At 38.5% G+C, this 13221-nt stretch overlaps 1 protein-coding gene across 1 annotated transcript in view; it reads right to left on the bottom strand.

The window, feature by feature from the left end:
• Positions 1 to 169: 169 nt before the first annotated feature.
• The window catches only part of LOC106948053 (rab GTPase-activating protein 1-like), a 29153-nt gene continuing 16101 nt past the window's right edge, over positions 170 to 13221 (bottom strand). Inside the window, exons 12-14 of the mRNA XM_015033501.1 lie at positions 8644 to 8715; positions 5257 to 5457; positions 170 to 3410 (exon numbers count right to left, since the gene is read on the bottom strand). Coding sequence (XP_014888987.1) covers positions 3288 to 3410; positions 5257 to 5457; positions 8644 to 8715 — 396 coding nt within the window. The 3' untranslated portion in view covers positions 170 to 3287. The remainder of the gene's footprint in view (positions 3411 to 5256; positions 5458 to 8643; positions 8716 to 13221) is intronic.

Raw genomic sequence — 13221 nt, forward strand, 5'->3', positions numbered from 1 at the left:
TGTTTAAAAACACCCCATGTAAAAAAAAATATTATGTTTTTTAAAAATTAAAAAAAGAGCCCCCTTAAAAAAAAAAAAAAAAAAAAAAAAAAAAAAAAATATATATATATATATATATATATATATATATATATATATATATATATGTATGTATAAAGAATGAGTCAGGTTTCCTTGTGTTCATATCTTTATATTTAAATTCATGGAGTATACACAATGCAGTCTACTCTATTACAATTTCCACACGTTGATAATGTTGGTTGACGGAGCTATGTTTTGGCATTTAGTTATCCAAACAGCAGTGCGACTGAGAAGCTTGTAGCAAAAAAGGGGAAAAAATATACAAAAAAAGAACAAAAAACATACAGAAATACAATAAAAACTTTGTAGATTCAACTGTATCACAGCAGCAGGTAGGTGAGTACAGGTAGGCAACATTAGTTATAGTTAGATTAGAAAAACCATGAACAAAAAAAATTCAATAGTGATGCTTTTAATGTTTATTTACAGCCCAGTGCCTTAAGGTGGACGCTCCCCTACATCTTCTTCTAATATCACAACCGGATTCCAGCTGATCGGACTTCACTTTTCAAGTCAAGATGCAGGTTACAGAAATGGTTCGTTCCAGTCAGGCTAAGAAAAAACGTTCAGTCTCAGCAGGATTTGAAACCGGATTATCATTGAGCCTCCGCTCCAAAGTCAGCGAAGTATTAAATCTCACACACAGAGGCTTCCTCTGGCCCCTTTTTGCCCCGTGGACAAATATAGAGTGTTTTGACCTGAACTCTGGCCTCTCCTGACACGGCTCTGCTGCCCTGCACCTGGCGGTGCGATTCCCCCTCGCGCTGCGGCTACACCTCCGCATGCTGACAGGTGTCTCACATTCACAGCAGTCTGTGTTTCAGAATAACATCTTGAGAGCTTAAATATTTTTTAGCAACTTGTAACATTCGCTGTGAGACTCAAATTTATTTGAGAATGTCTTTGAAGAATTTTGCTCCACTGAAGCTAATAAAAATGATTCCTTTTAATATTCTTCCTGTTGAAATATAGAAAATATAGGTTGCAACTGTTTGTAGGCTCATCGTGATACGACGCTTGAACCAGAAAAAAAAAAAAAAGTTCTCAGCTGTTAAAGGTGCCAAATTACTTGCCTGCGTTTTATTCGATCGGTATTGCTGCTGCTTTGCTAGTTTTGGATGCTTTCTCTATCCATACCCAGCAGCTCTTACAGATCTGAGACATCTGCAACAAGACAATTGGGTCGACTGGTAGGTTTATATCTTAACTCTGAATTACAGGCATTTATGGAGCCGGTCAGAAGTTTACCGACATGGATTGGCAAGGCTTTTCTACTAGTTAAGGCCCTTAAGAATCTATCTGAACATGTTTTATTTTTTTGTTTTGTTTTCCAGAGTGGAATGATTATACTACAAACAAAACTTGTAACGTTAAGAATTGGGTGCAGAAGTTTGAATTTAATTTTCCGAATATCCCTTATGTTATAGAGAGACGACCACCTTTCAGCATAATTCTGGATTGTTTGACCGATCTTCTTGGCTCAGTAAAGCTGAGGGGGAAAAAAAAAAAAAAAGGTTCTTTGAGGCAAGACAAAGATACGGGAAGATTTTTCTCTTAAACGTAAGAACTCTCCATTAAATGTCAAACGTGGTAGTGGCAGCATTAATGCTAAATCTCTTCTACAACTTGTGAACTGGAAGAAGTAGGACTATTTCCCAAAATTGTAGGTGAAAAACCCACCAAGTTAAAGAACTAGATCAGCTTTGCCAAGAAGAGCTGCAAAATGCTCAGAATTACACCAAAGATTTTATTGGTCGATATAAAAACGTGTTGGGACATTAAAGCTATTATTGGGGGTGTTTATATGTACGTATTTAAGCATGCATGTATAATTTTGATCCTGTGTGTGTGGATGAGTTAAACATTTATTGCAAAACTGTGCACCCACTTCTTGTTTTGAAGTTATTAGTCCCCAAAAAAAAAAAAAAAAAAACTTGGTTCTAATGCATCATTAACAACCCAAAATCTGTTAAAAATGAATGTCAACAATCAGCAAATGTAACATTCTGTTAACTTCTATGTAAAGCATTTAACAGGACCATCGCAGCCGACACAAAAACGTCTGATGATTCCATGTTGGACAGATCGAAATGGGATTGATGGTGAGTTCAAAGGCCATAGGAATTATAAATTTGTCCACTCTGACTATTGGAATTTTAATTACTCAAATTCAGTAAACCATTTGAGTAATAAAATTGTTTGTTTGATTTTGAGCTTTTTTTTCCCCCCCAAGGTTTCTCCAAACCAAAACAAACCATAAGTGTGTATTTTAATTCGAGGAGATTCAAGCTGCAGTCGCTTCTCACAACTCCTTTTAGTTTCCATAAATTACATATTTATACCCACCTCTGTTATCAACCTTCAGATCAAGGCCTTGTCAGCAAACTTCTCTTCACCAGTTTTTCTGTACACATTTGAACATGAAAGGACACAAGACAACCTGACATGCATGCACACACTCATAACTTTAGTGCTTTTCTTTCCGCTGTCCTTCCACAAACACTCAAACAGTTCTCACACACAGACACGCTAATTATTCATGCTTTCAAACCTTTTTTTTCTCCCTAGTCTCACAGTCATAAACAAATACACATTACAGTCAGACGCCACATTAGCACATACGCCAACAGAAAGAACTGTTCGATGAAAATTAGAACAAAAGCTCAGTCCTGGAAGGGCGTCTATAAGCGCTCGTACCTAAAACAAACCAAAACAAAACAAAAAAAAAGAAAAAAAGAAAATATCCAGGGACTTGATGTTTTTGTGCCAGTAGTTTAGAAGAAAGGGAGATAAGATACAGTCCTGATGTCATTGCTTCCCCCACTGTGGAGTTTTTCCATTTCAGCAGTACGCAGACAATCCTCAATGAAGCATCTCTCCTCCTGTGACTGGTGGAAGCGCGTGGTCTCTGTCTGGGGGGGGGGGGGGAGGTGGTTATCGCTGCACTGCTCGCATGGATGTTAAAAGGTTTCGATTGGGAGAGTTACTTCAGGAAATAAAAAGAACATCTTTGATATGAGGAAACAAGTAACACAGTCAGTCACGGAGGAGATCCTCTGCTTTTTTTAACGGTTAATGTTAACGTTATGTGGCCGTGTGCGTTACATTCTTGGGGACTGGAGGGGGGGGTCTGAAGGTAGCGGGACGAGTCGCACCGAGCTTCAGACGCGGTCTTGTTAAAACGGGACGGATGGCGGGTTGTTGGGTTAAGTGGTCTCTTTGCCCTGGGTGCCGGTGACCGTCTTGATGGAGCTGAGCGTTCGGTTGAACCAGGTCTTTTTGGCCGCCTGAACCTCGTTGAGAGCCAGACCCAGATGGTGCTCCAGGTCCTGTTCGGAAAGGAAGAGGATACATGACGCTACAAAGTGCTTCTTTGCCAAAACGGCACAGTGAAAACACAAACTCTAACAAAGTACTTTTGGTCCAGGAAACATCTTGGTACCCTTGAAATAAGACAAAACTAACAAGTAACTTTTCAGCAAGAAACAGGAACTTGTTTTGAGTAAATAATTCCTTAATATTGACAGTAGAAGCTTGGCGTTTACATTAAAACGGCATTTTTTTTTTAAGCTTGGCTTGGAAGCTTCAACAATGGATGTTGGCAGCAGAATTATGGACAGATTGAAGTTTATAGGAGATTTTTTTTGTAAACCATATAAAAAAAATTATTGCAGTTATAGAGACCAGATGTGAGAGTCCTGGGTTTGCATTTGCCTTGAAATGATAAGTGGGGTGTAAAGTATTTGGATCTAACCTGCTATGACATAAAAATCACAGATGGCTAAATAGTGAGGCTGTCATCTCTATTTATGCAACGCAGACATGCTACATTTTTTTCAGTTAAGAGTTTGTAATCTTTTCTGACTGAGAAAAGATTTCCAGGATTCCCCCAGAATCCTCCCACAGCATTCTGGGGGATGTAGGCAGAGTAAAGATTTTAGCTGCTCAAGCTGTCTCACTCTTTGGTTACCTAGCAACAATTTTTTTTCGGGGGGTGATAACTTGTGGTTACCTAGTCAGTTGAGTAACTTGTGCGTTAGCAGTTAAAGGTTTTGCCACCGTGCCTCGTAGCTGCTTAAAAATAAACGACGAGTGAAAACAGTGGATAAAATAGGAAAGGTCACGGCACTAGTTCCGCAGATATTAAAAAAAAATAAAAAATCAATAATTATAAATATTGACTGATATGAAAAGCTTATATGATGATACACTGTTCAGACAATACAACCTCCAGCCACAAATTAAAGATTTTTACTTGTAAAAAGAAAAAAAAGAAAAAAGAAAACCATTTATCATTTTCATTCCTCCTTATGGTTTTGTACTACTTTCTGTCGATCTTCCACATAAGATCCCAACAAACACTGAAAAACCTTCCCTTTGCAGTGATGAGCTGCTTGTCTTCTTCCTGAGACCTAACATCTTTTAAAACCCAAAGTTTCAAACAGATCGACTAAAAGTTAAACTGATTGTGCCCTAAAATCAAGAAGGGTCAAAATAATCATTTGGCGCCGATTCATGTATAAAACTTCACGCTATAACCATTTTTCAGCCTCTAAAGCTCCTTCAGATGCTGGCGATCACATTATTGTCTTCATTTCCTTAAATCAGATCCACATTTTCTTCTTCCTTTAATCATATCTGTTTAATAGAAAGCTCTCCTCCTTGATTTAACAACCTTCTCATGCGCCGGGCTGATAAAGGCACACAGAACGGGATCATGGCCTTTTAATTGATTGCTACGCGGTTGACACACAGAGGCAGATAAAGGCAGGTAGCTCAGATATAAGGAAATGAATATGCAGTAACAACCCTGATGTAAGAGGTAATTAAGCACCATCCACATGTCAAAGCCAGCTGTAACTTCTTAATAGAATCATCCTGAACGTCTTATTAAAAGCTGTCAAAACGCGTCTTGCTGCCAGGAAAGACGACTGCCGTCCAAACTGTGACACATCTGTTTAAATACTGGCTTCAGTGGCAATTAGAGGAGTCGTGCTGGTGGGATTCAGACCTGGAGATTTAATTTGAGCTGGGGCAACCAAACTTGTTTGGAGACGGTGTAAGAAAATAGCACAAATACCCCCGGTAAGTCGTTTTTTTTTTTTTTTTATTGCTCTGTGACCACATGTGTACAGCCAGTTATAGTTGGGGCCCACGTTGTGTGTGCTGCCGTACCTGGATTTTACACTCGGCCTCCACCAGCTGCAGCTTGGTCTGGGCCAGCTCCAGCTCCATCTCCCTCAGCTGGTTCTTCAGACCCTCCTTCTCCTCATCTGTCTCCTCCGTCCCGTCGGCGGGCGCCGTGGTTACCGCAGCCCGCACACGACCCTCTTTGTTGAACAGACTGCTGCACTTCTCACAGCCTTCAACCTTGGACTGCGTGGTTTGAGGGGGGGGGGTGTCATTTTAGAGATCAGAGAGAAATAAAATAAATCTGTCAAGAGGGTGGAAATAACTCCGGCTATTTTCAATGTCTGTGTTTACATTCATATTCAGAGCTCAACATTAACTGTGTGCCACAACATTTGCGTCTCTGAGCTAAGTGAGTCCTTCAGAAATGAGAATTTCACTCCAACATTGCAGCTTTAAACTTGGTTTGATATGATTAAAATGCAGAGTAATTATAGATAAGCCCTAATGAAGCAGCGGAGCGTTAGGCTGGAATTGCTCAAGTATCAGTGGCAAGCTTTGTTAGGGGTCTTATTACAAATTCTCATTAATGTACATTTATATATTATTAACTGAACTAAGTCGCTTAAAACTGAAATTTAGATGTTCCACACATTTTTTAAAGTAAAAAAAAAAAACACATCCATTTTCAAAGCTCAAATCACAAGATTTGTCTACTAACTTTTAGCAGTAAAGCATCATCAGCGTAGAATACCATTTTAAAAATCGCAAAATATTTAATTATGTATTTGTGATTGATTCAGTTTGTCAGTCAGAATGAACAGATGAACAAAAGGAAGGATTGACAGACGGAGGGTTGGAAAAATGATAGATGATAGTCAAATGGATGATCAGACGCAGAGAGAAATGGACAGATGAGAAAATACAGCAAAAATAATTACTGTGTGATTTTCTAGGTTTTTCCAGCTTCCAAAGTTCCCTAATTGGGATTTTATGTATTTGTTGCATCAGTAGAAACCAGGCACACCTGTTCAATTGCTTATTAGCACAAACTGTGAATTAGACAAACACAAAGCACCAATCTATAAGGCTCAACCTGAGCATCATAATCAGAAAAAAAGGCACTTATGAGACTTCACACTAAGAGAGGCCATTCATCGTATCATTTATTGTGAACATTTTCTTATAAGAGTTTTGATTTATCGTCGTGATAAATTCTGAAATTTGCAACTTATCACTTTTACCGTAATCACATTTTTAAGTCCCTTTAACCCAGTCCTTGCATTGAAAAGAAATCCAGGCTAAAATTCACACAGCCTCTCCTTGTGACTTCTTCCAGCTTAATAATGCGCAACATCACTAAAGCTCAGTCCTCCATGTGGGTGACTGACAAAATAACAAGTTTGTGTCCAAAAGACGTCTGACAAATGCACTTACGGATGCAAAACATAGGTGTACCTAATAAAGTGGCAGGTTACAGGGTATGCAAATGAGAAAACAAAATTAAATGATGAAAAAAAAAAAAAAACATGTCCTTGGTGATATAAACTTTTTTCAGGAGATGTCGGGCAGCCTTCGCAGAGCTTTCTGCCAATATGGCCGACCTCCCAGCGACGGTTTGAGCTAAAAGTCAGAGAGCCGTGTGTGTGAGTGCTGGAAGTCAGGTGTCTGGCTACGGCTGCTTGGCCAAATTCCACATTCTTTCCGAAAAAGCTTTGATTTCACCGCCAGGGAACACAAAGTGATGGCAGCACACATCCCCGCATACCTGCCAAGTCAAGAGTGAAAGAGAGAAACGGTTGTGTCCCTTTCAGCTTCTTCGGGTTTACTCAGACGAAGGAGCTTGACACTGTCACTCTTTGAGGGGTGAGGGAGCCAAATAAACTCCGGCAGGCCTGCTCCTGAATTCAGAAATATTTTCTGAGGCAAACATCTGACTGTGTAAATACTTAAAAGGCTTCCGGATCTCTAAGGCGGCTTACGCACTGAGCTCAATGAACTTCTGTGTTTGCTGGGTCTTAACTGTGTCAGGAATCATCAGTAGAGTTGCACCCAGTAAGCACACATTTCAACATGGCTGCTCATTGTTGGTGGTCTGTAGTTAATCTGATCATTCAGAAAGAAGTCACAGAAATGTATTCTCATCTTGTGGATTAATTATGCGAAAACGCAAACCTGCAGTCTTGTACCGCCACTGAATATGCAGTTATTCAATGTGGTGCATTTTGGTCATAAATCCACACATAGACAACCTGGAACAGACGCAACTTCAGATTGTATGTTTAGGCACTTGGTGACTAGAAGTCAGTTTCAAAGACATCATTTGTACAAATTTATTTTGTTCCATCAATGAAAAAGTGACAGGCATAAAAAGGGAGAGGAATTAGCCTGAAAGTTGGCAGATCTTTGCACAGTGTGTTCTTAAAAACTGAAGGAAAACAGATTTCAACTACAGGAAAAATAAAGAAGCAATGGATATAAAACTAAATTGTAACTAATCTAAAGCAGATGAATGTTATCCGGGTGTTATATCTTGGAAAAAAACCCCAGCAAAGACCTGGAAAAGGAGCTGAGGGAGGAGTCATCCTTTTAGCTGATGATCTACTTTGTGCTCAGTTTTAGGTAAATAGCTCTTGGGAATCACCCAATTTTTCTAACAAGGGAGGAAAGGGCACAATGTAGAAACAAACAAGGAAAGAAAGGAAGGCAATACATGATAAAGAAAGGAATGAGGCGCTCACGTAGGACATAATAAAGGCAATAAAGAAAGAAGAGGGAAAGAGGAAAGGAACAGAGGCAGGACATATGCAAGGAAGGAAGGGAGGACAGAATTAAGAAATGAAAGAAGGAAGTAAATAAGTTAGGAAGGAGGAACACGAAGAAAGGAAAGAAAGAGGGATGGAAGACATGAGGAATGAGAAAGGACAAAAGGAAAAAACAATGGGTGAAGAAAAGGGAGGCACAAACAATGCACTAAAATGGAAAGACATAAAAGAGGGGGGGATGAAGAACAAAAGGAAGGAGAGAAAGAAAGATCCAATCCAAGACAATAGGGTAGGAGATACAATATGGAAATACAAATACTTTTCATACTTTTTGGAAAAAAAACAAACAAAACAAAACAAGAAAAACAACCTAATTCCACAATTTTCTGAACAGTGTTGGACGCCTGACCTTAATACTTTCTTTAGTGGATATGTTGTTACATTTAGACTCAACAGAGGTTTACCCTTGAAAGACTCACTAATCAGAATTATGTTGGAAAAGGCCTGGTAGAAAAACCACACTGAATATCAGTAAAAGAAAACGGCGTCAAAGTCCAACAGTGGTCTTAAGAGCAGCTGCTTAAGACCACTTATGTATATTTAAGAAAAACTCTTAATGAAGAAGAGGATTGACCAAGCATTTTTTTCATATTTTTTTATAACTCACTCTGATTTTCTCCAGTTCTCCTCGAGTGGCCGTCTGTTGTTTCTCCAGTCGTTCGCTGAGCTGAGAGCAGATCTATAGGAAACACAAACAGCTCAGTTAAACCGACAGTGTTTGTTCTGGTCAAGCTGTTTCTGCTGTCTGAACAAGTTAGTCGAATTTCTCACGTCTTATCTTAAGCGGACCACCGCTTCCTGCAAAACCAGGCACAGAGCTGGAAGATCTGTCCAAACTAAGGTGATGTATTACGACGGCAGACCTTTTTGTTGTAGCAACGACAGAGGATTATCAAGAACTACCTCAGCATGCTATCCTTTTCCACTGATACTGCAGGGAGTGTTGTACTTTCAAAATTCCTGTGCCAAAAAAAGTTTAAAACAACTATATCATCTGCATGTTTCACAAATTGTTTCTTTGCCTGGTTACTATAATAGTCATTGGGTCACAAAATATAGTGGATAAAAAGAAAACAACTGATAGAAACACTTGCACTGTAGTTAGTTACCCAGAGCTAAAGAACCAAATGTATTATTTTATTACATATAATGGTATATAATGTACAGTAGTTCATCTAAAGATTAGGATGAATGAGTAAGCATACAACGCACTTATCTCACCAGGCTAAGAAGTAGCAAACTGTAGATTGCAGTTACAGTGAGGTGAGTTTTGTTTCTTATGAGCTGATTTGTTACTAGATAAAATTTCCAGATGATGACTTGCAGATTATTGCTTTGAGTACCATCTTGTGTTTGTCTTTTTTTTATATATATATATATATATATATATATATATATATATATATATATATATATATATATATATATATATATTTATCTCTGTTTGTCTGTTAGCAATATAGCCTGTAAAGTCTCTCCTTTGAGCTTCAGGTGACTTTGTTGGGTCAACAGATTCTGGTTTACCAGCAGGTCTGGTTTGCAGCATGTTGACCTGTGAGTGACCTGTGCGCTTTAGGTCTGAGACTTTATATTAGTCTCTACGTATTCCAGCTTTCTGCATGTTTTGCAAGATCCTCAATTTCTCTAACCTGTGTCCAATCGCTTCTCATCATTTGAACAGTTATCCTCCCTATCTGGACCATTTTATCTTTGGGTTGTTTCATCCCTGGATGAGGAGTTCAGGCTTGCGTCGTGCTTTCCTTTGTTTTATCCATACCGCTCCTGTTCAAAGCTGTTTTTTTGGTGCTTTAGATGCTTTCTATAATTAGTGGATGGGCAGAGAGGGACATGTCGAGGAGAACAATGTGTTCTGATGGGATTTAAAGCCGGTGTGGAACGGGGTACTTGTCAGTCTAAAGGCACGGACTGCGGTGGCTGTACCATCTGCGACCAAGCTGTCCAGGATTATTTCACTCATTAAAATTCTGGATGAACAGGGTAGTATGCTTTATTTTTATCATGTGATGGATATATTTTGTTCCGCAGCTGCGTCACACCAACGTTAGACTTGTTTTGAGCAGCTGAACTTATTCTACTTTCCAGAACTTTGTTTACCTTTCACCTTGCTCTCTTCCATATAACTGATCTCACACATGAAGCTCCTTTTCATTAAGTTAAGCATCTATGAAGCATGCATAGCTTTATAGTACAGATAGTGGGAGAACATGCTGTTTAGCTGGCTTTAGGTTGAGTTACAGTTTTTTTTCTGTCAAAGTGTAATGCTTTTCCATAGGTAGGAAGGTTGGAAGGATGGAGGGACAAAATGAAAGGAAAGGTGAAAGAATGGATGGATGAATGAATAAATGCACAGGCGAATGGATGAATAGATGCACAAATAGATGAAGGTTTTTACAAAGTAAAGGGAATATATAAAAAATATATCTCATTGTTTTATCTTTTCTCTATCTGTCAAGAACTGTAACACACTTCTAGACTTCTAAAAACTGTGTACAAAACCCTGCTTATCTTATGATTAATGTTACACATAAAGGTTATAACTACCAGCAGATAAAACACCTGATCAGAAAATGTAACCATCCTTCAGACAAGGATGTGGCCTCTTTTAAAAACTATGAGAATGAAATTTAATGTAATGATAACAGAATCCTGGGCACATACAGCAGTACCTGGACTCCCTGACTCCTCTCCCATATAAGAGCCTACAATGAACCACTTGATGCTGTTTTTAGCTCCACCAGTACGAGACGATTTTTTTTTTCTGTCCTCTTGTGCTGGAGGGCCAATTAGCACACAAAGTTGTTTTGGCTCCAATCCTACAAAAAAAAAAAAAAAAAAAAAAACTTGGCAACTACAGGCAGCGAACAAGGAAAGTACTATTTGAAGAATAATTTGAGTTATCTGGGTTGGAAAACAATGCAGGTTATTTTAGGACATTCCTCAACTTGTCAATCCCGGCAGACTGAAGCCTGCTGTCTTCCTTCTGCTCTCTCTCCTTCAGCACTCTCTTCATTTTCTCTCTCCTCCATCTCTCAACCCCTTTTCCTTCCTGTCATAAAGCAGACTATTTTTGACAAGGCCCCATTTTCACAGTTAGCTCTGCTCAGCACAGCTCTGAGCCGCACACACTTCCAATCTGAGCCTGCTTTCACACAGTCCACACACACACACACACACACACACACACACACACACACACACACACTCACACACACACACAAACGCCGCCTCTTCTGTGACTGCTCTCTCTGTTGTCAATCTGAGATTGCCGGCATTATTTTTAGACTCAGGTGAAAATAAGGTCTGATTCTGAATTAGTCTTTCTTCTATTTTTGTGTGCCTTCACAAGGTAGGCCAGAAAGACAGACGGTTGCATAAGATCCATGTGTTGATGGTAATAGCACTCGATTTGGACAAGTTTATATTTGAATATTAAGTGACGGGTCTGAAGAGAAATTCAGGCAGACGAGACTTAAAATATGCTTACATCTGCGCTCAGATGAGGACCGGTCATATCCAAAAATATGGGCGTGTTTTTGCTTCACAAGTGTGATAAATGAACACTACCTGACTGCTGTTATGAAGTATCATGTTTTAAAATATTAATAGGTCTGTTTAAGTCCAGCCTAGATGTCCAACTCTGGTAGCTTTTAGAAGAAGGTGCTCTGGTCTGATCAGACCAAAATTTATGGTTTTTATCGTCTTGCGGCAAAATGTGGTTCTATAATATTTTTATTCAGGGAGGCTGGACATAAAAAAAAACATGCTCCATTTTTTGCCAAACCTTTTCACAAGATTAGTTGTGGTCTATCTGGTGTGTTCTCTGGTCTTTTTCTTCAACAATGCTTTCTAACAAAAAAGATGGTGCCTTTACAGAACAACTCTAGCTATTCTGAGACTAAATCACAATAATAGTACACTTAATTTGCTAATACGTCAGAGTAAAAGGTAATTAGTACAAATGAAAGTCACAATTTTAGATTTTAATTTGTAAATATTTTTGCAAACAGCATATTTTTTTTCTTCCCCTTCACAATTCTGCCCTACTTTGTTTTCTGATAAAGAACGTAAGTCAGTGGTTGTAAAATGACAAAAGTGAAAAGATCATGGGTTTGCATACATTTACAGTGTAGATAAAAAGAAAGTCAAGCCAACAACAACCTATTTAATTTTTTTTCTTTTGAATTACACTGAAGGAAAAAGGAAATGTACCCCAAAAGTTACGAGAGCTAATAAATGATGCTTTAAACTAACAAAAACTATGATAAATGCAGCCAGGATGGATTTGTTAACGTCAGAAGAATGAAGTATGGAAGAAAATCTTAATGATTGTGACTCGCTGGCCTGGTTTTAATACAAAAACATGGCAACAAGAAACAAAGTGGAGCTTTGTGTTGAAAATCTTTTCTTCTCATTACTGTTGTGCTTCTCAGATTTAACTGAAGCGAAAAAGAGCCAAGCAGTCATACACAGACTTATTGCTATTTGAAAACTGCCAAATGCTGGCAGCTTCTGCTCTCTAGATATTTCATTTTGTGCTGGTAAACATTATGAGTTATTCCTCTTGGGTCGCTGTCAATCTTCAGTCGAGTTCAGCTTGGAGCCGTTTGATATTTAAATGCATGTGTTTTTCTGGCTCCTTGGCACGCTGACAAAGCGACACCATATATATTAAATCATTTTGCAGGACAGTTTGCTGAGAATAATTCAACTATGAATTCTGCAAAATTTTGTGATATGGCGCCTGAAGACAACAGAAGCACATCGCCCTGCAAGATTCTTATTTGAACCAGAAGTTAAGCAGACTTAGAACTTTCAGAACAGTAAAATTATTTTGAAATCAGTGAGCTGATAGAAAACTCAAGTTAAAAGAAAAGTATGCATTAGGAATTGCCAAGTTAGAGCTAAGAGCTGCATGTTGAAAAGGGCTGTGAAATTTAACATGCCGGTGCACAATTACGCCTTTGAGAACTGATGGTGAAAGCAATACTGCCACCTGAGGCCACATTGGGTTATTACATCTATGGAAATTCTTCAGCAAATAAACCAAGATGTTGATTTTACTGCTGGTTGAGGTAAAGTGTATTTCAGGATGTTTGTTAAGTATATATATATATATATATATATATATATATATATATATATATATATATATATATATATATAT

This window comes from Poecilia latipinna, unplaced genomic scaffold (genome assembly GCF_001443285.1).
Source record: "Poecilia latipinna isolate Pla-1442-1.1 unplaced genomic scaffold, P_latipinna-1.0 Scaffold16, whole genome shotgun sequence".
In the NCBI taxonomy this organism is placed as follows: domain Eukaryota; kingdom Metazoa; phylum Chordata; class Actinopteri; order Cyprinodontiformes; family Poeciliidae; genus Poecilia; species Poecilia latipinna.